Source organism: Trichomycterus rosablanca, chromosome 19 (genome assembly GCF_030014385.1).
Source record: "Trichomycterus rosablanca isolate fTriRos1 chromosome 19, fTriRos1.hap1, whole genome shotgun sequence".
NCBI lineage: Eukaryota > Metazoa > Chordata > Actinopteri > Siluriformes > Trichomycteridae > Trichomycterus > Trichomycterus rosablanca.
The window spans coordinates 29,041,895-29,066,948 of NC_086006.1; the positions used below are offsets into that span (position 1 = coordinate 29,041,895).

Here is a 25,054-nt window from a genome sequence, read left to right on the forward strand (position 1 = left end):
AAGGTATTGAGGTCAGGTACTGAGGTGAGGTGTTGAGGTGAGGTATTGAGGTCAGGTACTGAGGTGAGGTGTTGAGGTGAGGTATTGAGGTGAGGTGTTGAGATGATGAGGTATTGAGGTTAGGTGTTGAGGTGAGATACTGAGGTCAGGTACTGAGGTGAGATACTGAGATGAGGTATTGAGGTGAGGTGTTGAGATGATGAGGTACTGAGATGAGGTATTGAGGTGAGGTATTGAGGTGAGGTGTTGAGATGATGAGGTACTGAGATGAGGTATTGAGGTGAGGTGTTGAGGTGAGGTACTGAGATGTTGAGGTATTGAGGTGAGGTGTTGAGGTGAGGTATTGAGGTCAGGTACTGAGGTGAGGTGTTGAGGTGAGGTGTTGAGATGATGAGGTATTGAGGTTAGGTGTTGAGGTGAGATACTGAGGTCAGGTACTGAGATGAGGTATTGAGGTGAGGTATTGAGATGATGAGGTACTGAGATGAGGTATTGAGATGAGGTATTGAGGTGAGGTATTGAGATGATGAGGTACTGAGATGAGGTATTGAGGTGAGGTGTTGAGATGATGAGGTACTGAGATGAGGTATTGAGGTGAGGTGTTGAGATGATGAGGTACTGAGATGAGGTATTGAGGTGAGGTATTGAGGATGTTCTCACCTGGCTCTGATGATGAATCGTTACAGATGTGCAGGTCCAGGCGTGAGATGAACATGTGATATGACGACTCTTTTACATCATAAAGGTCAAAATACTGCGCCAGAGTGCTGGGGGTCGTCACAGGAGCCGGGGGAGGCTCTGCCCCCAGTGGCCGGGGTCCAGGTGAAAGAGGAGCAGTCTAGAACACAGGCAGAGATATAAATAAAGAATATAAATAACCTGATCAACTGGATGCTGGAACGACTTCATCAGAATATTGGAGTCCTGATATGATTGGAGCGGTCAGAAACCTCCACGCCCTCCGTTTAGGAGTTCTGAAGTGGCCACGCCCGGTGTGTGTGTGTGTGTGTGTGTGTGTGTGTGTGTGTACCTCCATGTTCTTCCTCTGCTGCGCTGACTTGTCCATGGCTTCACTCAGAGATTTAGCGTAGTGGATCACAGCTTTGAGCTGAGAGTCGGTCAGAACCCACAGCAGATCATCCAGGATGAAGAGCAGCTTCGAGGCTAGAACATTACAGTCCTTCACCTGCAACACCCACACACACACAGATCACTCTCACTTCATCATACCCGGCTCCCTATTACACCTGTAACATCCATCACATGTCTGGAGGAACACACTACACTCTCTGTACTCCTCTCCACCACTCCTACTGATACCTCAACCTACCAGCAGGAGGCACCAACATGGAGGAGATTCACCATCCAACCCTTCCTCCATAAGACATGACTAACTGTATCTGTAGACCCCCTGACTATCTGTAGAACTAACTGCCTATAAAGATTCAAACCCAGGTTAGTGGGGTAGTACAGTCACAGTATCTTTAAAACACGTTCCATAAAAAACAACAACGCTCAATATTAATAATTCATATTTAAATATTACTTATAATGTTTTATTTATACATAATACAACACACTCCAAAAAAGTTGGGACGAGGGTATGTTTAAGTCTGTTTTACATCACCTGCAGGAACAGATCGTTGTGTGTGTGAAAGTGGAATTTTATTATTTCAACTTGATAATGAGAAAACAATGGGAACAGGTCTGGGGTGCAGGCAAGCCAGTCTATCATCTGCACTCTTATCACCCACTAATATCAGTCACACTAACACACCACGGTAACAGGACTGATGCTGGGTAACGTTAGGGAAGGTCCTTTCCTCTTACTTTAAATGTACAGTAGTATTGTACCCACTGTCCCAGCTTTATTTGGAGTGTTGTTATTAGAGAGGTGAGAACGTTACTCTGCGTTTGAGGGCGATGCGGAGGCGACCCTGGTTGGTAATGAGGCGTAGCGGAGTGTTCCCCAAATCCTGATCCTCACTCTCTATAGCGTCCGCCTCGATCCGCAAACTCTGCCAGTTAATCTCCTTAAAGGTCAGAACCTGGAATACACACATATACACACACACATTTACATATATACGACACATTTACATCCACACATTTACTCATATACACACATTTACTCATATACACACATTTACTCATATACACACATTTACTCATATACACACACTTACATATATACGACACATTTACAAATACATATACACATACACATTATTATTAATCCTAAAAAAATAAACTCGACTACTAAAAGTGTGTGTGTGTGTGATGAGGGTGTGTGATGCGGGTGTGGGTGTGTGTGTGTGTGTGGTACCTCTCCTTGTTTGGGGTGTGTGATGCGTGTGTGTGATGTGTGTGTGTGATGTGAGTGTGTGTGTATGATGTGTGTGTGTGTGGTACCTCTCCCCGTTTGGGGTGTGTGTGATGCGGGTGTGTGTGATGTGAGTGTGTGTGTGTGTGTGTGTGATGTGAGAGTGTGTGTGTGTGTGTGTGATGTGAGTGTGTGTGTGTGTGTGGTACCTCTCCTCGTTTGGGGTGTGTGATGCGTGTGTGTGATGTGTGTGTGTGATGTGAGTGTGTGTGTGTGATGTGTGTGTGTGTGTGGTACCTCTCCCCGTTTGGGGTGTGTGATGCGGGTGTGTGTGATGTGTGTGTGTGTGTGTGTGTGTGTGTGTGTGTGATGTGAGAGTGTGTGTGTGTGTGTGTGTGTGTGATGTGAGTGTGTGTGTGTGTGGTACCTCTCCTCGTTTGGGGTGTGTGATGCGGGTGTGTGTGATGTGAGTGTGTGTGTGTGTGTGTGTGTGTGTGGTACCTCTCCCCGTTTGGGGTGTGTGATGCGGGTGTGTGTGATGTGAGTGTGTGTGTGTGTGTGTGTGTGTGATGTGAGAGTGTGTGTGTATGATGTGTGTGTGTGTGGTACCTCTCCCCGTTTGGGGTGTGTGATGCGGGTGTGTGTGATGTGAGTGTGTGTGTGTGTGTGTGTGTGTGATGTGAGAGTGTGTGTGTGTGTGTGTGTGATGTGAGTGTGTGTGTGTGTGTGTGTGGTACCTCTCCTCGTTTGGGGTGTGTGATGCGTGTGTGTGATGTGTGTGTGTGTGTGTGGTACCTCTCCCCGTTTGGGGTGTGTGATGCGGGTGTGTGTGATGTGAGTGTGTGTGTGTGTGGTACCTCTCCTCGTTTGGGGTGTGTGTGTGATGTGTGTGTGTGTGTGTGATGTGAGTGTGTGATGTGTGTGTGTGTGTGTGTGATGTGAGTGTGTGTGTGTGATGTGTGTGTGTGTGTGGTACCTCTCCCCGTTTGGGGTGTGTGATGTGAGTGTGTGTGTGTGTGTGTGTGTGTGTGATGTGTGTGTGTGTGTGATGTGAGTGTGTGTGTGTGTGATGTGAGTGTGTGTGTGTGATGTGTGTGTGTGTGGTACCTCTCCCCGTTTGGGGTGTGTGATGTGAGTGTGTGTGTGTGTGTGATGTGAGTGTGTGTGTGTGTGTGTGTGTGTGTGATGTGTGTGTGTGTGGTACCTCTCCCCGTTTGGGGTGTGTGATGCGTGTGTGTGATGTGTGTGATGTGAGTGTGTGTGTGTGTGTGTGATGTGTGTGTGTGTGGTACCTCTCCTCGTTTGGGGTGTGTGATGCGTGTGTGTGATGTGTGTGTGTGTGTGATGTGTGTGTGTGTGTGTGTGATGTGTGTGTGTGTGTGTGTGTGTGATGTGTGTGTGTGTGGTACCTCTCCTCGTTTGGGGTGTGTGATGCGTGTGTGTGATGTGTGTGTGTGTGTGTGATGTGAGTGTGTGTGTGTGTGATGTGTGTGTGTGTGTGTGTGTGATGTGAGTGTGTGTGATGTGTGTGTGTGTGTGTGTGATGTGAGTGTGTGTGTGTGATGTGTGTGTGTGTGTGTGATGTGTGTGATGTGTGTGTGTGATGTGTGTGTGTGTGTGTGATGTGAGTGTGTGTGTGTGTGTGTGTGTGTGATGTGAGTGTGTATGTGTGATGTGTGTGTGTGTGTGTGTGTGTGTGTGGTACCTCTCCCCGTTTGGGGTGTGTGATGCGTGTGTGTGATGTGTGTGTGTGTGTGTGATGTGAGTGTGTGTGTGTGTGATGTGAGTGTGTGTGTGTGATGTGTGTGTGTGTGTGTGTGTGTGTGTGTGTGTGTGTGATGTGAGTGTGTGTGTGTGTGTGATGTGTGTGTGTGTGTGGTACCTCTCCCCGTTTGGGGTGTGTGATGTGTGTGTGTGTGTGTGTGTGTGTGTGTGATGTGAGTGTGTGTGTGTGATGTGTGTGTGTGTGTGTGTGTGTGTGTGGTACCTCTCCCCGTTTGGGGTGTGTGATGCGTGTGTGTGATGTGTGTGTGTGTGTGTGATGTGAGTGTGTGTGTGTGTGATGTGTGTGTGTGTGTGGTACCTCTCCCCGTTTGGGGTGTGTGATGTGTGTGTGTGTGTGTGTGTGTGTGTGTGTGTGATGTGAGTGTGTGTGTGTGATGTGTGTGTGTGTGTGTGTGATGTGTGTGTGTGTGTGATGTGTGTGTGTGTGTGTGTGTGTGTGTGTGATGTGTGTGATGTGTGTGTGTGTGTGATGTGTGTGTGTGATGTGTGTGTGTGATGTGTGTGTGTGTGTGATGTGTGTGTGTGTGGTACCTCTCCCCGTTTGGGGTGTGTGATGCGTGTGTGTGATGTGTGTGATGTGTGTGTGTGTGTGTGATGTGAGTGTGTGTGTGTGTGTGTGATGTGTGTGTGTGTGGTACCTCTCCCCGTTTGGGGTGTGTGATGCGGGTGTATCTGAGGTCGCTCCTCTGCCACTTTGGGTTCAGGCTGCACCCCTGTAACTGCCAGAGCTCGAAGGAGGCGTGAAACGCTCGGGACGTGACTTTAATAATCACAGCGTTAATAATCACCGACATCCCCTCCACCACCTTCTCAGCAAAGCCGTACTCACTGTACACACACACACACACACACACACACACACACACACACACACACACTGTATAATGCGGTGAATACGGTAAATAAAGGTTCTACTGCACTGATCTATCAGAACTGTTCTCTGACCTTTGACCTGCAGTGATGGCAATGGGGGAGGGACCGTTAGGAGGGCGTGGCTCCTCACACGTCATCATTTCCACTTCCACTTTATCCAGGAACTACAAAAGAATAAAGAATAAAGAATAAAGAGCTCCTACTTACATCTGGAGTTAAACCTAATCAGGAGTGATTTATTTATTTATTGATTATTGATTTATTGATTCATTTATTAATGTGCAGCATGCAATCAGAAGGTTGCAGGTTCAAGTCCACTGCCAAGTGTCCACTGTTGGGCCCCTGAGCAAGGCCCTTAACCCTTAATTGCTCAAACTGTATTGAGTCATAAATGTAAGTCACTTTGAATAAAAAAATAAAAATAAATGTAAATGTGATGTGTGTAAGTGTGGTGTGTGTAAATGTGATGTGTGTAAATGTGATGTGTGTAAATGTGGTGTGTGTAAATGTGGTGTGTGTAAATGTGATGTGTGTAAATGTGGTGTGTGTAAATGTGGTGTGTGTAAATGTGGTGTGTGTAAATGTGATGTGTGTAAATGTGGTGTGTGTAAATGTGATGTGTGTAAGTGTGGTGTGTGTAAATGTGATGTGTGTAAATGTGGTGTGTGTAAATGTGGTGTGTGTAAATGTGATGTGTGTAAATGTGATGTGTGTAAATGTGATGTGTGTAAATGTGATGTGTGTAAATGTGATGTGTAAATGTGGTGTGTGTAAATGTGATGTGTGTAAATGTGATGTGTGTAAATGTGATGTGTGTAAATGTGATGTGTGTAAATGTGATGTGTGTAAATGTGATGTGTAAATGTGGTGTGTGTAAATGTGATGTGTGTAAATGTGATGTGTGTAAATGTGGTGTGTGTAAATGTGGTGTGTGTAAATGTGGTGTGTGTAAATGTGATGTGTGTAAATGTGGTGTGTGTAAATGTGATGTGTGTAAATGTGATGTGTGTAAGTGTGGTGTGTGTAAATGTGATGTGTGTAAGTGTGGTGTGTGTAAATGTGATGTGTGTAAATGTGGTGTGTGTAAATGTGGTGTGTGTAAATGTGATGTGTGTAAATGTGGTGTGTGTAAATGTGATGTGTGTAAATGTGGTGTGTGTAAGTGTGGTGTGTGTAAATGTGATGTGTGTAAATGTGGTGTGTGTAAATGTGGTGTGTGTAAATGTGATGTGTGTAAATGTGATGTGTGTAAGTGTGGTGTGTGTAAATGTGATGTGTGTAAATGTGATGTGTGTAAATGTGGTGTGTGTAAATAAGGTGTGTGTAAATGTGGTGTGTGTAAATGTGATGTGTGTAAATGTGATGTGTGTAAATGTGGTGTGTGTAAATGTGATGTGTGTAAATGTGGTGTGTGTAAATGTGATGTGTGTAAATGTGGTGTGTGTAAATAAGGTGTGTGTAAATGTGGTGTGTGTAAGTGTGGTGTGTGTAAATGTGATGTGTGTAAATGTGGTGTGTGTAAATGTGATGTGTGTAAATGTGATGTGTGTAAATGTGATGTGTGTAAGTGTGGTGTGTGTAAATGTGATGTGTGTAAATGTGATGTGTGTAAATGTGGTGTGTGTAAATAAGGTGTGTGTAAATGTGGTGTGTGTAAATGTGGTGTGTGTAAATGTGGTGTGTGTAAATGTGATGTGTGTAAATGTGGTGTGTGTAAATGTGATGTGTGTAAATGTGATGTGTGTAAATGTGGTGTGTGTAAATGTGGTGTGTGTAAATGTGGTGTGTGTAAATGTGATGTGTGTAAATGTGGTGTGTGTAAATGTGATGTGTGTAAATGTGGTGTGTGTAAATGTGGTGTGTGTAAATGTGATGTGTGTAAATGTGGTGTGTGTAAATGTGGTGTGTGTAAATGTGATGTGTGTAAATGTGGTGTGTGTAAATGTGGTGCGTGTAAATGTGATGTGTGTAAATGTGGTGTGTGTAAGTGTGATGTGTGTAAATGTGGTGTGTGTAAATGTGATGTGTGTAAATGTGATGTGTGTAAGTGTGGTGTGTGTAAATGTGGTGTGTGTAAATGTGATGTGTGTAAGTGTGGTGTGTGTAAATGTGGTGTGTGTAAATGTGGTGTGTGTAAATGTGGTGTGTGTAAATGTGGTGTGTGTAAGTGTGATGTGTGTAAATGTGATGTGTGTAAATGTGGTGTGTGTAAATGTGATGTGTGTAAATGTGGTGTGTGTAAATGTGATGTGTGTAAGTGTGATGTGTGTAAGTGTGATGTGTGTAAATGTGATGTGTGTAAATGTGGTGTGTGTAAATGTGATGTGTGTAAATGTGGTGTGTGTAAGTGTGGTGTGTGTAAATGTGATGTGTGTAAATGTGGTGTGTGTAAATGTGATGTGTGTAAGTGTGGTGTGTGTAAATGTGGTGTGTGTAAGTGTGATGTGTGTAAATGTGATGTGTGTAAATGTGGTGTGTGTAAATGTGATGTGTGTAAATGTGGTGTGTGTAAATGTGATGTGTGTAAGTGTGATGTGTGTAAGTGTGATGTGTGTAAATGTGATGTGTGTAAATGTGGTGTGTGTAAATGTGATGTGTGTAAATGTGATGTGTGTAAATGTGATGTGTGTAAATGTGATGTGTGTAAATGTGATGTGTGTAAGTGTGATGTGTGTAAATGTGATGTGTGTAAATGTGGTGTGTGTAAATGTGATGTGTGTAAGTGTGATGTGTGTAAATGTGATGTGTGTAAATGTGGTGTGTGTAAGTGTGATGTGTGTAAGTGTGGTGTGTGTAAATGTGGTGCGTGTAAGTGTGATGTGTGTAAATGTGATGTGTGTAAATGTGGTGTGTGTAAATGTGGTGTGTGTAAATGTGGTGTGTGTAAATGTGATGTGTGTAAATGTGATGTGTGTAAGTGTGATGTGTGTAAATGTGGTGTGTGTAAATGTGATGTGTGTAAATGTGATGTGTGTAAATGTGGTGTGTGTAAATGTGATGTGTGTAAATGTGGTGTGTGTAAATGTGATGTGTGTAAATGTGATGTGTGTAAATGTGGTGTGTGTAAATGTGATGTGTGTAAATGTGGTGTGTGTAAATGTGATGTGTGTAAATGTGATGTGTGTAAATGTGGTGTGTGTAAATGTGATGTGTGTAAGTGTGGTGTGTGTAAATGTGATGTGTGTAAATGTGATGTGTGTAAATGTGGTGTGTGTAAATGTGGTGTGTGTAAATGTGGTGTGTGTAAATGTGATGTGTGTAAATGTGGTGTGTGTAAATGTGGTGTGTGTAAATGTGATGTGTGTAAATGTGATGTGTGTAAATGTGGTGTGTGTAAATGTGATGTGTGTAAATGTGATGTGTGTAAATGTGATGTGTGTAAATGTGGTGTGTGTAAATGTGATGTGTGTAAATGTGATGTGTGTAAATGTGGTGTGTGTAAATGTGATGTGTGTAAGTGTGGTGTGTGTAAATGTGATGTGTAAATGTGGTGTGTGTAAATGTGATGTGTAAATGTGGTGTGTGTAAATGTGATGTGTGTAAATGTGGTGTGTGTAAATGTGATGTGTGTAAATGTGGTGTGTGTAAATGTGGTGTGTGTAAATGTGGTGTGTGTAAATGTGATGTGTGTAAATGTGATGTGTGTAAATGTGGTGTGTGTAAATGTGATGTGTGTAAGTGTGATGTGTGTAAATGTGATGTGTGTAAATGTGATGTGTGTAAGTGTGATGTGTGTAAATGTGATGTGTGTAAATGTGGTGTGTGTAAATGTGATGTGTGTAAGTGTGGTGTGTGTAAATGTGGTGTGTGTAAGTGTGATGTGTGTAAATGTGATGTGTGTAAATGTGGTGTGTGTAAATGTGATGTGTGTAAATGTGGTGTGTGTAAATGTGATGTGTGTAAATGTGGTGTGTGTAAATGTGGTGTGTGTAAATGTGATGTGTGTAAATGTGATGTGTGTAAATGTGATGTGTGTAAATGTGGTGTGTGTAAATGTGATGTGTGTAAATGTGGTGTGTGTAAATGTGATGTGTGTAAATGTGATGTGTGTAAGTGTGGTGTGTGTAAATGTGGTGTGTGTAAATGTGATGTGTGTAAATGTGGTGTGTGTAAATGTGGTGTGTGTAAATGTGATGTGTGTAAATGTGGTGTGTGTAAATGTGATGTGTAAATGTGATGTGTGTAAGTGTGATGTGTGTAAATGTGATGTGTGTAAATGTGATGTGTGTAAATGTGATGTGTGTAAATGTGATGTGTGTAAGTGTGATGTGTGTAAATGTGATGTGTGTAAATGTGGTGTGTGTAAATGTGATGTGTGTAAATGTGGTGTGTGTAAATGTGATGTGTGTAAGTGTGGTGTGTGTAAATGTGGTGTGTGTAAGTGTGATGTGTGTAAATGTGGTGTGTGTAAATGTGATGTGTGTAAGTGTGGTGTGTGTAAATGTGGTGTGTGTAAGTGTGATGTGTGTAAATGTGATGTGTGTAAATGTGGTGTGTGTAAATGTGGTGTGTGTAAATGTGATGTGTGTAAATGTGGTGTGTGTAAATGTGATGTGTGTAAATGTGATGTGTGTAAGTGTGATGTGTGTAAATGTGATGTGTAAATGTGATGTGTGTAAGTGTGATGTGTGTAAATGTGATGTGTGTAAATGTGGTGTGTGTAAATGTGATGTGTGTAAATGTGATGTGTGTAAATGTGATGTGTGTAAGTGTGATGTGTGTAAATGTGATGTGTGTAAATGTGGTGTGTGTAAATGTGATGTGTGTAAGTGTGATGTGTGTAAATGTGGTGTGTGTAAGTGTGATGTGTGTAAATGTGGTGTGTGTAAATGTGGTGTGTGTAAATGTGATGTGTGTAAATGTGGTGTGTGTAAATGTGATGTGTGTAAATGTGATGTGTGTAAATGTGATGTGTGTAAATGTGGTGTGTGTAAATGTGATGTGTGTAAATGTGGTGTGTGTAAATGTGATGTGTGTAAATGTGATGTGTGTAAATGTGGTGTGTGTAAATGTGATGTGTGTAAATGTGGTGTGTGTAAATGTGATGTGTGTAAATGTGATGTGTGTAAATGTGGTGTGTGTAAATGTGGTGTGTGTAAATGTGATGTGTGTAAATGTGGTGTGTGTAAATGTGATGTGTGTAAATGTGATGTGTGTAAATGTGATGTGTGTAAATGTGGTGTGTGTAAATGTGGTGTGTGTAAATGTGGTGTGTGTAAATGTGGTGTGTGTAAATGTGATGTGTGTAAATGTGATGTGTGTAAATGTGGTGTGTGTAAATGTGGTGTGTGTAAATGTGATGTGTGTAAATGTGATGTGTGTAAATGTGGTGTGTGTAAATGTGATGTGTGTAAATGTGATGTGTGTAAATGTGATGTGTGTAAATGTGGTGTGTGTAAATGTGGTGTGTGTAAATGTGATGTGTGTAAATGTGGTGTGTGTAAATGTGATGTGTGTGTGTAAATGTGTGTGTGTGTAAGCATGATGTGTGTGTACATGTGATGTGTGTGTAAATGTGATGTGTGTAAATGTGATGTGTGTGTGTGTAAATGTGTGTGTGTGTGTAAACATGATGTGTGTGTAAATGTGATGTGTGTGTGATGTGTGTAAATGTGATGTGTGTGTAAATGTGGTGTGTAAATGTGTGTGTGTGTAAACATGATGTGTGTGTGTACATGTGGTGTGTACATGTGATGTTTGTGTGTAAACATGATGTGTGTGTACATGTGATGTGTGTGTAAATGTGATGTGTGTAAATGTGATGTGTGTGTGTGTAAATGTGTGTAAATGTGTGTGTGTAAGCATGATGTGTGTGTGTACATGTGCTGTGTGTACATGTGCTGTGTGTACATGTGATGTTTGTGTGTAAACGTGTGTGTGTAAATGTGATGTGTGTGTGTAAATGTGGTGTGTGTGTACATGTGATGTTTGTGTGTAAACATGATGTGTGTGTACATGTGCTGTGTGTGTGTAAACATGATGTGTGTGTACATGTGATGTTTGTGTGTAAACATGATGTGCTGTGTGTGTGTGTACATGTGATGTGTGTACATGTGTGTGTGTACATGTGTGTGTGTAAATGTGATGTTTGTGTGTAAATGTGGTGTGTGTGTACATGTGATGTTTGTGTGTAAACATGATGTGTGTGTACATGTGCTGTGTGTGTGTAAACATGATGTGTGTGTACATGTGATGTTTGTGTGTAAGAAAGAAAGAAAGATGTAAACATGATGTGCTGTGTGTGTGTGTACATGTGATGTGTGTACATGTGTGTGTGTACATGTGTGTGTGTAAATGTGATGTTTGTGTGTAAACATGATGTGTGTGTACATGTGCTGTGTGTGTGTGTACATGTGATGTGTGTATATGTGTGTGTGTACATGTGTGTGTGTAAATGTGATGTGGAGGTTTGGACTGGTTTATTTCTCTCACTGTATAAATGATGATGAGCTCAGAGATCAGAAATCATCACATAAACATCTAATCATTTCGTTTTTTTACCATTTAAAAACTCTAATCAGTTCAATAAACATGTAGAATTAACAACCCCAATTCCAAAATAGTTGGGACAGTACTAATAATGTAAATAAATGAGAAAGCAACATTTAAGAAAAGCTTAAAGATTTCTGTGTCCATTGTTTTTTGCTCCACTCTGTGGTAAAAATCCCAGTTGGCGTAGGTCTCCTCAGCTCTGATTTTATCTAAAAATATTCCTTCTAATGAACAACAGGAGCTTAAATAATAAAAACCAGCTGATGAGTCTGATTGATTTCCTCTCAGGTGGTTGGAGGTGGAGAAGTGAAAGTGAGAGGTGATCAGTGGAGCGAGAGGAGAAGGAAACACAGATTGAGGGAGGGATTTCCTACCAGGCATATGGGGCTCGTCTTCAGCTTGGTCCACTGGATCTGTAAGAACAGAGTGACATGAAGAGATTAGATCTGATCATCCTGCAGCAGAGTTTATATAAACACGCTCATCAACGTCCAGCCTGGAACATCAGAACATCATAGAGGAGAGAATAAATGCGCTGGTGGATTAATGAGAGGAACCTCACACGGATGGCGGCTTTGTTGCAGTACACCCGAGTGATGGAGAGCCAGGTGGGCAGATCCAGCATGTTCTGCAGAACCTCCTCATCCAGCTCCAGGTTGGAGAGCTGACCTTCTCCCTTCAGCGTGCTCAGGTTGATCTTATCTGGAGAGAGATTCTTGGTGAACCTGCACAAAAATAAAAAGCAATTAAAAAAACGCTCCTGCACCTCCCACACCAATCATAATCTGTACAACCGCTTCTTTTCACCCGCACGGGGCGGCTTCGTATCGAGCACGGAGCATTCGAGCACGGAGCATCTCTGTTATCCCTCGTCTCTGTGCAGCGCCATCGATCAGCCAGCAGAGGGCGCAATGCTGCAGTAATGAGGAGGGGATAACTCCGCCGGAGAGATTCCTCATAACTGCAGCATGTACGCCCTCTGCTGGCTGATCGATGGCGCTGCACAGAGACCCTCATACGAGCCAATCGTTAGTTTTAAGTGAGCCAGGAAATAAAAGTAGTTTCTAATCGCTTCATGACAATAAGAGTTTCTCTCTCTCCCCCCCCCCCCCCCCCCCCCCCCCCCCGACTGAAGAGAGCCGAGGCCGCCACATTCCCTCGAACAGTTGATCGCTTCTTTTCACATGCAGGGTCAGGGTTCGTCAGGTTCACATATTTTTGATTTTATGAGATTCGTTGTGCTGATAGTGGAGATTAAATTCGGAGTGCACCATCAGACTCCAAGGTTAAAAGTCATCCTGTACCCCCCCCCCCCCCCCCTCTCTAATCCCCTCCACCCTCCTGGAGCTAAGTAACCCAAACCACACATCATGTGTGGTACCCATGACTCACATTCACTCACTCAATCTTTTACTCACTCATCATTATCACTGTTATTTACACAGCGCCTTTTCCAAGCTCAAGGACGCTTTACAACCATTAATATGAATGTAAAAGAGTGTGTGGTCAGAAATCAGTCCATGATTACGTTCCTGGGTACAGCGTTACCAGGGTTCCATCAATATTGATATAAGCACGGATAAACTAGATATCAGCGTCTTTGTGCCGATTAAAACGGGTGGAACCCAGCAGTGTCATTTAGTGAGGTTTTTTTTACTAGGGGGTGGATTTACTGACACACTGAAGCTCAGACTGGAGAGCTGATGATGATCATTTTTATTGTAAATGTTTATGGCAGTGATAGCTCAGTGGTTAAGGTACTGGACTAGTAAACAGAAGGTTGCCGGTTCAAGCCCTGACATCACCAAGTTGCCACTGTTGGGTCCCTGAGCAAGGCCCTTAACCCTCAATTGCTCATGTTCAGCTCATTGTGTGCTAAATGCTGAAAATGTAAATGTTTACGGCTGTATAAAATAACCAGAATCAGAGGAATAAATCAAATCTGATGCTGTTACAGTCTGATTCTGGTGTGTTCATGCTGTAAACAATCGTGTAAAAATCTGTGGGAGTTTAAACACACGTTTTAATCACCACACATTCACCACCAACACCAGAACCTGAGATACCAGAACCTGAGACACCAGAACCTGAGACATCAGAACCTGAGACACCAGAACCTGAAACACCAGAACCTGATACACCAGAACCTGAGACATCAGAACCTGATACACCAGAACCTGAAACACCAGAACCTGAGACATCAGAACCTGAAACACCAGAACCTGATACACCAGAACCTGAGACATCAGAACCTGAAACACCAGAACCTGAAACACCAGAACCTGAGACATCAGAACCTGAAACACCAGAACCTGATACACCAGAACCTGAAACACCAGAACCTGAGACATCAGAACCTGAAACACCAGAACCTGAGACATCAGAACCTGAAACACCAGAACCTGAGACATCAGAACCTGAAACACCAGAACCTGAAACACCAGAACCTGAGACATCAGAACCTGAAACACCAGAACCTGATACACCAGAACCTGAGACACCAGAACCTGAGACATCAGAACCTGAGACACCAGAACCTGAGACATCAGAACCTGAAACACCAGAACCTGATACACCAGAACCTGAGACATCAGAACCTGAAACACCAGAACCTGAAACACCAGAACCTGAGACATCAGAACCTGAAACACCAGAACCTGATACACCAGAACCTGAGACATCAGAACCTGAAACACCAGAACCTGAGACATCAGAACCTGAGACACTAAAATAAAGCCTTTATTCAGACATAATTTAATAAAATAATAAACAATAGTAATAATAACGTTTAAACTGTAATAAACACATCACTGTCATTACTGAACACTGAGCCGTGCAGCGTTCACGATAACCAGCATGTTCATATTTACCTGGATAAATGTTTCAGAATCTGTTTTTTAATAATTCCAGCCATTTCAAAACAGTCCCGAAATGATCACCAAAATATTATTAAATATTTATTCTTCTCTATACAGATCATATTCCCGCTGACAGGCTAAGCTAATCAGAGCTAAGCTAAAGTATCCAGCATCTTTGCTGTTCCCAGACTCACCGCTGCTGCTACGCAAAAATCTGGTCTCTACACATTACTGTACCCCCTTACAGCGCATGCGTATCAACATAAACAAGGTCATGGATAGAAGACGTTAAAGAAAGAAAAAACCCAAATCATTACAAATACATCAATATTATACTCACTTACTTACTTATTTACTCACTCAATCAATCACATTTACTTACTCACTTATTCCTTTACTTATTTTTTTTACTCACTCATTCACTCATCATCATCACTTTTATTTACACAGCGCCTTTTCCAAGCTCAAAAATTCTTCACAACCTTTAATATAAAAGTAAAAGAAGAACATGGGGTCAGAAATCAGTCCATGATTGTGTACAACATTACCAGGGTTCTATTAAAACTGATATAAAGCACGGTTAAACTAGATATCAGGGTCTTTGTGCTGATTAACATGAATTGGACGTGAGACTCAAACCCAGGTCCCGAGGGCCCATTCTGCATTGCGGCATCCAGCATCTGTAAGAAAACCTTTTTGTGCTGTTTTTTTGTTTATTTGCTATTATTAGGCTGTTGGGCGAGTAACTAAATGTAGAGACTTTTATATTGAAGAGATTTAAATAGGAAGTGATGACTTGACTCAGACTCCTCTTCACTCTCTGACTGTATATTTAGGTGTATTTACTGATTTTACCGTTTTAACAGTTTCTCTTCAAATAATGAATCTAATGTTTCAGGTTTAAGGAACCAATCAGGTAAGAAATTAATGAATGCTTTGTATTTAAAACTGTACAATTTCAGGCAGTTTAAAACTGATGTTTTGATGATCATGAAGCAGAAGCTGTAGATGTTCAATTACATTTTGCACCCGCTAAATTCAGCACCCCGCCGGGTTCAGATCACTGATTAGATGAAGCCAGAGAAACAATCCGCCCAGTAACAGTTCAGTCAGATCAAATACTCACAGCAAACTGAAATCTAGATCCTTTACTCAGTGTTCTATGAATATTAATCGCTTTCATAGTTTGAACTGAAGCTACCAGGCTAATCAGCTCTAGTAAATAAAGACATTTGCAGCCGCCTTTGCTGCTCAATCCTGTTATCGCATCAATAAAACTAGAATCAATTCTCCAGAATCTGTCTGAGCGAAGCTGCTGGAAACAAATCCAGTCAGAATGATGCTGGAATGAAAGTGCTGTAGAAAGAAATAAACAAATTGAACCTTTAAATCCTGTTATAGCGTCAGAACTTTAGTTTATTAGTTGGATGTTGTTGGGTTTGTGAGATGTAAACATGATGATTTTAAAGGTGTGTAATGATTCTCTACAGGTGTTATGATACAGACTCACCTGTTGCTCTGTACACATCAACCCCTTTTACCCCACCCATCAATGAAGAGACCCTCACAGGACCCCCAGTGAGCAGGTGAGGAGATATACGTATTACTCTGTTCAACCAGATCTCATCAACACATTCCAACAGCAAAATAATCGATATTAATATTTCATCAGCATCAGAAACTCAATGTTTGTAATAAAGTATTCCATGAGTAAATTAATAATAGTATTAAAGTATAAATTCTTCTTTTGTAGGTACGTTTAGAGACACGAGGTAGCTTGCAGGTAGTCCAGAATGCAGCAGCAAGGTTACTGACTAATACCAAGAAAAGAAACCATATTACACCAGTCCTTGCCTCACTACATTGGCTGCCTGTTCAGCACAGGATTCAGTTTAAAGTGCTTTTATTTGTTATTAAAGTGCTTAATGGTCAAGCCCCGGCTTATCTCAGTGGTATGCTTTCTCCCGCAACCGCACAGCGCTCTTTAAGATCAGCCACTCAGAATTTGTTGACTGTTCCTAGGGCTCGTTTGAAGCTAAAAGGTGATCGTGCATATGCAGTTTATGCTCCGAGGCTATGGAACACTCTACCTCCTAATATTCGACAAGCACCTTCGGCCGCTGTTTTTAAATCACTCCTAAAAACATACCTTTATAAGCTGGCATTTGAACAGTGAGGAGCTGTGTTAATTTTAATTGTTTAGTCTATTTGTATTTGTTTTATTTTGTCTCTTACTCTGTATTTTTATTTGGTTCTTACTTTTTTTATTTAATATAATGTTGTGTTATGTATGCTTATTCGATGTACAATTTACTTACTTACTTACGAAAAATCCAAATGAAAACTAAATTTATTTCTATAATAATAATAAATGTACTAACACATCTGATTTATGAATAAAACAATAATATCTGTTCATTTTCTCTCTGTGTTTAGTTATTAAGGCCGATATGCCGTATTTTGGGAACGAGGAGACGGTGAGGGAGTTGAAGAGGGCGCTGTCCAATCCACACGTCCAATCAGATCGACTCCGATACAGAAACTACATCACACGGGTCATCAGGTCAGTACCACCGAGCACAGAACCAAAACAGAGGGTTCAAACACTGATCCTGAACAGTCACGGAAAAACCTACACACGTTTTTATCCTGGTCTGGGTCATGGTGGGTCCAGAGCCACCCAGAAAGATTTTATTACTGTTAATGACATCATTAATCTTGCAGCGTGTGTGTGTGTGTGTGTGTGTGTGTATCAGGTGTATGACGGAGGGCGTGGACGTATCCGGGGTGTTTATGGAGATGGTGAAGGCGAGTGTATCTGTGGACGTGGTGCAGAAGAAGATGGTGTTTCTCTACATGGTGACGTACGCCAGTGTGAAGCCTGACATGGCTCTGCTGGCTATAAACACTTTAAGGAAGGACTGTGATAATCCGAACCCCATGATCCGAGGCCTGGCACTGCGCAGCATGTGTAACCTACGGTACTGACACAGTTACCCTGCCTTACTGTTACCCTTCAGTACTGTTACCCTGCACTAGTTACCCTTCATTACTGTTACCCTGCACTACTGTTACCCTTCATTACTGTTACCCTTCAGTACTGTTACCCTGCACTAGTTACCCTTCATTACTGTTACCCTGCACTACTGTTACCCTTCATTACTGTTACCCTGCACTACTGTTACCCTTCAGTACTGTTACCCTTCATTACTGTTACCCTGCACTACTGTTACCCTTCAGTACTGTTACCCTTCATTACTGTTACCCTGCACTAGTTACCCTTCAGTACTGTTACCCTGCACTACTGTTACCCTTCAGTACTGTTACCCTTCAGTACTGTTACCCTTCACTACTGTTACCCTTCATTACTGTTACCCTGCACTACTGTTACCCTGCACTACTGTTACCCTGCACTACTGTTACCCTTCAGTACTGTTACCCTGCACTACTGTTACCCTGCACTACTGTTACCCTTCAGTACTGTTACCCTTCATTACTGTTACCCTGCACTAGTTACCCTTCAGTACTGTTACCCTTCATTACTGTTACCCTGCACTACTGTTACCCTTCATTACTGTTACCCTGCACTACTGTTACCCTTCAGTACTGTTACCCTGCACTACTGTTACCCTTCATTACTGTTACCCTGCACTACTGTTACCCTTCATTACTGTTACCCTTCAGTACTGTTACCCTTCATTACTGTTACCCTGCACTACTGTTACCCTTCAGTACTGTTACCCTGCACTACTGTTACCCTTCAGTACTGTTACCCTTCATTACTGATACCCTGCACTACTGTTACCCTTCAGTACTGTTACCCTTCATTACTGTTACCCTGCACTAGTTACCCTTCAGTACTGTTACCCTTCATTACTGTTACCCTGCACTACTGTTACCCTTCAGTACTGTTACCCTTCATTACTGTTACCCTGCACTACTGTTACCCTTCATTACTGTTACCCTGCACTACTGTTACCCTTCAGTACTGTTACCCTTCATTACTGTTACCCTTCAGTACTGTTACCCTTCAGTACTGTTACCCTTCATTACTGTTACCCTGCACTAGTTACCCTTCAGTACTGTTACCCTTCATTACTGTTACCCTGCACTACTGTTACCCTTCAGTACTGTTACCCTTCATTACTGTTACCCTGCACTACTGTTACCCTTCATTACTGTTACCCTGCACTACTGTTACCCTTCAGTACTGTTACCCTTCATTACTGTTACCCTGCACTACTGTTACCCTTCATTACTGTTACCCTGCACTACTGTTACCCTTCATTACTGTTACCCTGCACTACTGTTACCCTTCATTACTGTTACCCTGCACTACTGTTACCCTTCAGTACTGTTACCCTTCATTACTGTTACCCTGCACTACTGTTACCCTTCATTACTGTTACCCTGCACTACTGTTACCCTTCATTACTGTTACCCTGCACTACTGTTACCCTTCATTACTGTTACCCTGCACTACTGTTACCCTTCAGTACTGTTACCCTTCATTACTGTTACCCTGCACTACTGTTACCCTTCATTACTGTTACCCTTCAGTACTGTTACCCTTCATTACTGTTACCCTGCACTACTGTTACCCTTCATTACTGTTACCCTGCACTACTGTTACCCTTCAGTACTGTTACCCTTCATTACTGTTACCCTGCACTACTGTTACCCTTCACTACTGTTACCCTGCACTACTGTTACCCTTCAGTACTGTTACCCTTCATTACTGTTACCCTGCACTACTGTTACCCTTCAGTACTGTTACCCTGCACTACTGTTACCCTTCAGTACTGTTACCCTTCATTACTGTTACCCTGCACTACTGTTACCCTTCAGTACTGTTACCCTTCATTACTGTTACCCTGCACTACTGTTACCCTTCAGTACTGTCATCCTTCAGTGTTTATACAGAGTTTATTATAAACAGTGTGTTATATGTGGTGATCATTATTTGTTGAGTGAAAATAAATGTAAACAAAATCTCCTCAGAACACCGTCCAGGAAAAACCTGACCAAATCATACAGATTTTTAGAAATTCTTCTAATGATGATTGATCTTGTGTGTTTGTGATCGATTGATGTCTGTTAGTGTTTGTTTGTTTGTGTTTGTAGGATGCCCGGTATTCTGGAGTACGTTCAGGCTCCTGTACTGAACGCTCTGAGAGATAAATCATCTTACGTCAGGAGAGTAGCGGTGTTAGGATGTGCCAAATTACACCATCTACACCCCGACCAGGAGATCGGTACTGATACACACACACACACACACACACACACACACACACACACACACACACACACACACACAATCTACACCCCGACCAGGAGATCGGTACTGATACACACACACACACACACACACACACACACACACACACACACACACACACACACAATCTACACCCCGACCAGGAGATCGGTACTGATACACACACACACACGCACACACAATCTACACCCCGACCAGGAGATCGGTACTGATACACACACACACACACACACACACACACACACACACACACACACACAATCTACACCCCGACCAGGAGATCGGTACTGATACACACACGCACACACACACACACACACACACACACAATCTACACCCCGACCAGGAGATCGGTACTGATACACACACACACACACACACACACACACACACACACACACACACACACACACACACAATCTACACCCCGACCAGGAGATCGGTACTGATACACACACACACACACACACACAATCTACACCCCGACCAGGAGATCGGTACTGATACACACACACACACACACACACACACACACACAATCTACACCCCGACCAGGAGATCGGTACTGATACACACACACACACACACACACACACACACACACACACACACACACACACACACACAATCTACACCCCGACCAGGAGATCGGTACTGATACACACACACACACACACACACAATCTACACCCCGACCAGGAGATCGGTACTGATACACACACACACACACACACACACACACACATAATCTACACCCCGACCAGGAGATCGGTACTGATACACACACACACACACACGCGCACACACACATAATCTACACCCCGACCAGGAGATCGGTACTGATACACACACACACACACACACACACACATAATCTACACCCCGACCAGGAGATCGGTACTAATACACACACACAGAGACCCCTATAGACATTGTTGTAGATGTGATGATGTGGTAGTGTTGGTGATGATAGTGTGTTGGTGTAGATGTGATGGTGACGATGTGGTAGTGTTGGTGTTGTTTTGATGTAGATGCCGAGGTGGTGAACGAGCTCTACGCCCTGCTGAGAGACCCTGACCCCGTGGTCATGGTGAACTGTCTCCGGGCGCTGGAGGAGATCCTACAGCAGGAGGGCGGAGTCGTCATCAACAAACCCATCGCTCACCACCTCCTCAACAGGTCTGATTCCTCATTCATCTCATCATCACACCCACACTACACAGGTCAGGACACTGGTCAGGGCCCCTCAGCGTGTAACCCCGATCTTCTGGTGCTGCAGGTTGAAGGATCTGGACAGTTGTGGTCAGAGCGAGGTCCTAACGTTCCTCCTGCGTTATCGTCCTCGTAACGACGACGAGCTCTTCGACATCTTCAGCCTGATCGACTCCTTCCTGCTCAGCGCTCAGCCTCCCGTCATGGCCGCCGCGCTCCGCTTCTTCCTGCACTTAGCCTCCGCCCACCCCACGGTGCAAAGCGACGCTCTCCAGCGCGCCCAGGGCCCTCTGCTGGCCGCCTGCGGTTCTGCATCACGGGAGCTACGCTTCACCGCGCTCTGTCACGTTCAGCAGGCGCTGCGCAGTCAGCCACGCTCCTACAGCGGCCATTACAAACGCTTCTTCTGCAGCTTCTCCGAGCCAGCGTACATCAAGCTGCGTAAGATGGAGATCCTGGTGGAGCTGGTGAACGATGAGAACGTGGTGCTGATCCTGGAGGAGCTGAGGAGCTACTGCACCGACGTCTCTACTGAACTCGCTCAGGCCGCTATTAAAGCTATAGGTAACACAGACCTTCACGGTCATCCATTCAGCCAATAGGAACGCTAGAACGTCAATCAGTCATATGACTTCAATATATATTGATGTGTGTGTGTGTGTTCTGCAGGTCGTGTTGGAAAAACGTACACAGAGAAATGTTTGGAGATTCTGACGGGACTGTTAGCGCTGAAACAGGAACACATCTCATCTGGTACAAACCACACACACACACAGACAAGTTACACACAAACCACACACACTCACACAAACTATACACACACAAGCTACACACTTACACAAATGGGCACACACATTTCTGCCTTCTGATTCCACATTACTGATCAGAGCTGGTGACTTCTCTCTGCCCATACAAACAGGGCTGGGATGCTTTGGTCTCTTTGCCAGAGTTGAGAAGAAAAACCCCAAACTGTCCCTTTATAACGAGAGTAAATTAATTCAGATCTGATTTTTAATATTAAAGATTAAATTTCAACGTCTGTCCTGAATCAGAAGCTGCTGGATCACAGACTGTCCACAGTTGAGCAAGCTTTGGTCCATGTGGTCAGGAACAGCCTTCAGTTAAGTGTTAAGGTGTCGGTATTGAAGCAGGAGGTGACAGACAGATTTACCGGGTGCAGCCGGACTCACCCTGTTTATATGACGGTGTGTGTGTGTGTGTGTGTGTGTGTGTGTGTGTGTGTGTGTGTGTGTGTGTGTAGCTGTGTTCCAGACCTACAGAGAGCTGGTGTGGTTTTGTCCTCAGAGCGCTGCAGCAGTGTGTGGCTCTGTGGAGAGAAGTGAGGACGTCGTTCCTCAGGATCAGCACGTAAGAACCTGACGAGGCTCCTTCATCCAAATCAACACATTATATGATCCCAGTTATTTAGGATTGAGGGCCACACACAAGGGCCCAACCCCTTCTTATTAGCCCATACTTCGGTGGATTGGCGCGTGAGGGAAGTCACACACTGATCTCCACGTTCCTCCACTTCTGTACAGGCGCCTCGGCGTACTAACCAGGGTCCTTACACAGCGCCGAAGACCCCGCCCAGTTTTTAGTCCCGTCTTTTCCCACCCAGCAGACGAGTGGCCGATTTTGTCCGCTGGGGGTGCCCAGCCGACCGGTAGCAGAGCTGAGATTTAAACTCAAGAGAGTCCAGAGTCTCAGTGCTGGTGTGCTAGTGCAATATCCTGCTGCTCCACCTGGATGCTCAACCTATTGATCAATATCTCAGCATCATGGCCAAACCCCCCCCCCCCCCCCAACTGCCCCCCATCCCCACTGCCATGACATACTAGTACTGGTTCAGTAAAAGACCAGAGCGTATGATGGATTATAGACGTCGTGTGAGAAACATACCAGAACATAAACGTGTTTCCTCCTCCTCCTCCTCCTTCTCCAGGGTAAACAGGCTCTCTTGTGGTTGCTGGGAGTACATGGAGAGCAGATCAGTAACGCCCCCTATGTGCTGGAGGTGTTTATAGATGGAATAAAGACAGAGCTTTCCTCTGCAGTGAAGATGGAACTGCTCACCGCGTCCCTAAAACTGTTCCTGTCCCGACCAGCCGAGACTCAGGACATGCTGGGACGTCTTCTACACCACTGCATCGGTACGTCAAACCAAACCAAACCTCATTCATGTAATTAATCAGTCAGATCCGACTGTAGAGCTGCGGGTTCATGATTCTGATGCTCCGTACACAGAGGACGACGGTGACGTCTGTGTGAAGGATCGAGCTCTGCTCTACTACAGACTCCTGCAGTTTGGAATCGACCAAACCAGGAAGGTTCTACTGGGACCCAGATCAGATCCCTCCATGACTGTGATCACAGGACAACCTGAGGAAGCCGTCAATCTCTGGGCCTCCAGATTCAACACGTTAGATCCTCTGATAGGAGCTCACAGTCAGGTGGAGGGTGCTAGTCAGGAGGAAGCAGGTCTGCAGCACCGGGGTGAAGAACCTGCTGATGGTGGAATGGAATTTATTTCTCCTCATCAAGGGTTGGAGAGTGAAGCTCCTACTGAAGGTACCTATGTTTAACTAACTGAGTTATCGTCATACGCCATAACTAGCCGAGTATCTGTAACATCATAATCACATCATACACTGTAACTCTAGTCCCATGCCTCACTGGGGTGATTAACTGTGCTGCGCTTTAAAGAAAATCAGTGGTTTCACCACAGCGTCTGATCCAGATGTTTCAGATCTTCTAGATGATCTCTGCTGTCTTTGTTATTAGGAGCTGCTGTTCCTGAAGCTCCTGAACCTGATGAAGGTCTGGTCCTGACTCTGAGCCCTCCTCTACCTCATGATGTCTTTGAGAAGCTGTGGTTGGAGCTGCAGGTTTTCCATCAGCAGAGTTTGGAGGTTCCTCGACCCTCAGCTTCACCCGAAACTCTGAATGCTGCCTTCCAGCTGGTCAAGATCCAGGTTCTAGCGTGTAGCCGGAGTGATGCTCAGCCCTGGAGGCTCTACATGTACAGTCGGAGCAGCGGAGGGAGTGGTGGGGGGAGCTTGATCCTCGCTGAGCTCCTGCAGGGGGGCGCTGATGAGCCAGAACATCCCGCTGACCTCAAACTGTTTATAAAGCAGCAGCCTGAGCAGTGTGAGGTTCTTCCAGCATTCATATCCATCATCAGGAACGTCCTGCAGACCCTCAGCTCACATCAGTCATGATCAGTTCACCCCGATAAATCTTTACATTTAATTATTAAGGTGAAATTGCCGTCGTCACCCCACAGCATCGTGATGAACCTGTTTAAATCTGCTCTGTTTACTGAATTGCTGGGCGTGTCGTCTCAAAACTTTTATTAGACACACAGTACGATGTGTGAGAGATCAGACAGCAAGACTCACACGGCTCTTAACTAATCAATTCAACTTAACTAGTGCAGGAAAACGGTGCACCTGGCAACCCAGCGCTGGAGGAAAAATAAACTCCAGCTGATGATGTGAACAGATAAAGTGTGAACGAGTCTGATTAAAGTACGTAGCTACGTACACCAGGACGCACGTTACAACGTTAGTGCAACGTAGTGCGACTACACCCTCATGGAGGCGCTACACACCCTCACACAGGTTTTACTTGCTGGTGGATTAAAGCTGAGATTTTTCTCTGGTCACAATAAATAATAAAAATAAAGGTTTATAGAGCTGAGCTGGTAAATCGTTTGGTTTGATTATTGAACTAATTTATTTTATGTAAAAACACTCTGGCTAACTGAAACTGTTCAGCCTCGTGGATTTAATCGTACATCTAAATACAGTGGACCCTTGAGTTATGAACGGTTTACCATACAAACATTTTGGGTTATGAACGATCTTTTTTTCGGATTACGAACCGAAATTCGCAAAACACGTGACGTCACGAACAAGTTGACTGACCGTCTCTCCGTCTCTCTCTCTATATACAGGGGTTGGACAAAATAACTGAAACACCTGTCATTTTAGTGTGGGAGGTTTCATGGCTAAATTGGACCAGTCTGGTGGCCAATCTTCATTAATTGCACATTGCACCAGTAAGAGCAGAGTGTGAAGGTTCAATTAGCAGGGTAAGAGCACAGTTTTGCTCAAAATATTGCAATGCACACAACATTATGGGTGACATACCAGAGTTCAAAAGAGGACAAATTGTTGGTGCACGTCTTGCTGGCGCATCTGTGACCAAGACAGCAAGTCTTTGTGA

At 43.8% G+C, this 25,054-nt stretch overlaps 2 protein-coding genes across 2 annotated transcripts in view; one reads left to right on the top strand and one right to left on the bottom strand.

Moving 5' to 3' along the window:
• The window catches only part of bltp3a (bridge-like lipid transfer protein family member 3A), a 27,008-nt gene extending 12,610 nt beyond the window's left edge, over positions 1-14,398 (bottom strand). The window contains exons 1-8 of the mRNA XM_063014906.1: positions 14,344-14,398; positions 12,036-12,198; positions 11,848-11,886; positions 5,054-5,145; positions 4,747-4,936; positions 1,908-2,048; positions 1,031-1,186; positions 661-838 (exon numbers count right to left, since the gene is read on the bottom strand). Coding sequence (XP_062870976.1) covers positions 661-838; positions 1,031-1,186; positions 1,908-2,048; positions 4,747-4,936; positions 5,054-5,145; positions 11,848-11,886; positions 12,036-12,198; positions 14,344-14,387 — 1,003 coding nt within the window. The 5' untranslated portion in view covers positions 14,388-14,398. The remainder of the gene's footprint in view (positions 1-660; positions 839-1,030; positions 1,187-1,907; positions 2,049-4,746; positions 4,937-5,053; positions 5,146-11,847; positions 11,887-12,035; positions 12,199-14,343) is intronic.
• Positions 14,399-15,196: 798 nt separating this feature from the next.
• ap4b1 (adaptor related protein complex 4 subunit beta 1) lies at positions 15,197-24,526 on the top strand. Its single transcript, XM_063015278.1, has 12 exons — positions 15,197-15,247; positions 15,822-15,917; positions 16,768-16,894; positions 17,088-17,312; positions 19,456-19,586; positions 20,644-20,791; positions 20,892-21,388; positions 21,494-21,577; positions 22,086-22,192; positions 22,770-22,977; positions 23,072-23,395; positions 23,609-24,526. The coding sequence occupies exons 3-12, from the start codon at positions 16,782-16,784 to the stop codon at positions 24,043-24,045; spliced, it is 2,274 nt and encodes a 757-aa protein (XP_062871348.1). The 5' UTR covers positions 15,197-15,247; positions 15,822-15,917; positions 16,768-16,781; the 3' UTR covers positions 24,046-24,526.
• The last annotated feature ends 528 nt before the right edge of the window (positions 24,527-25,054 follow it).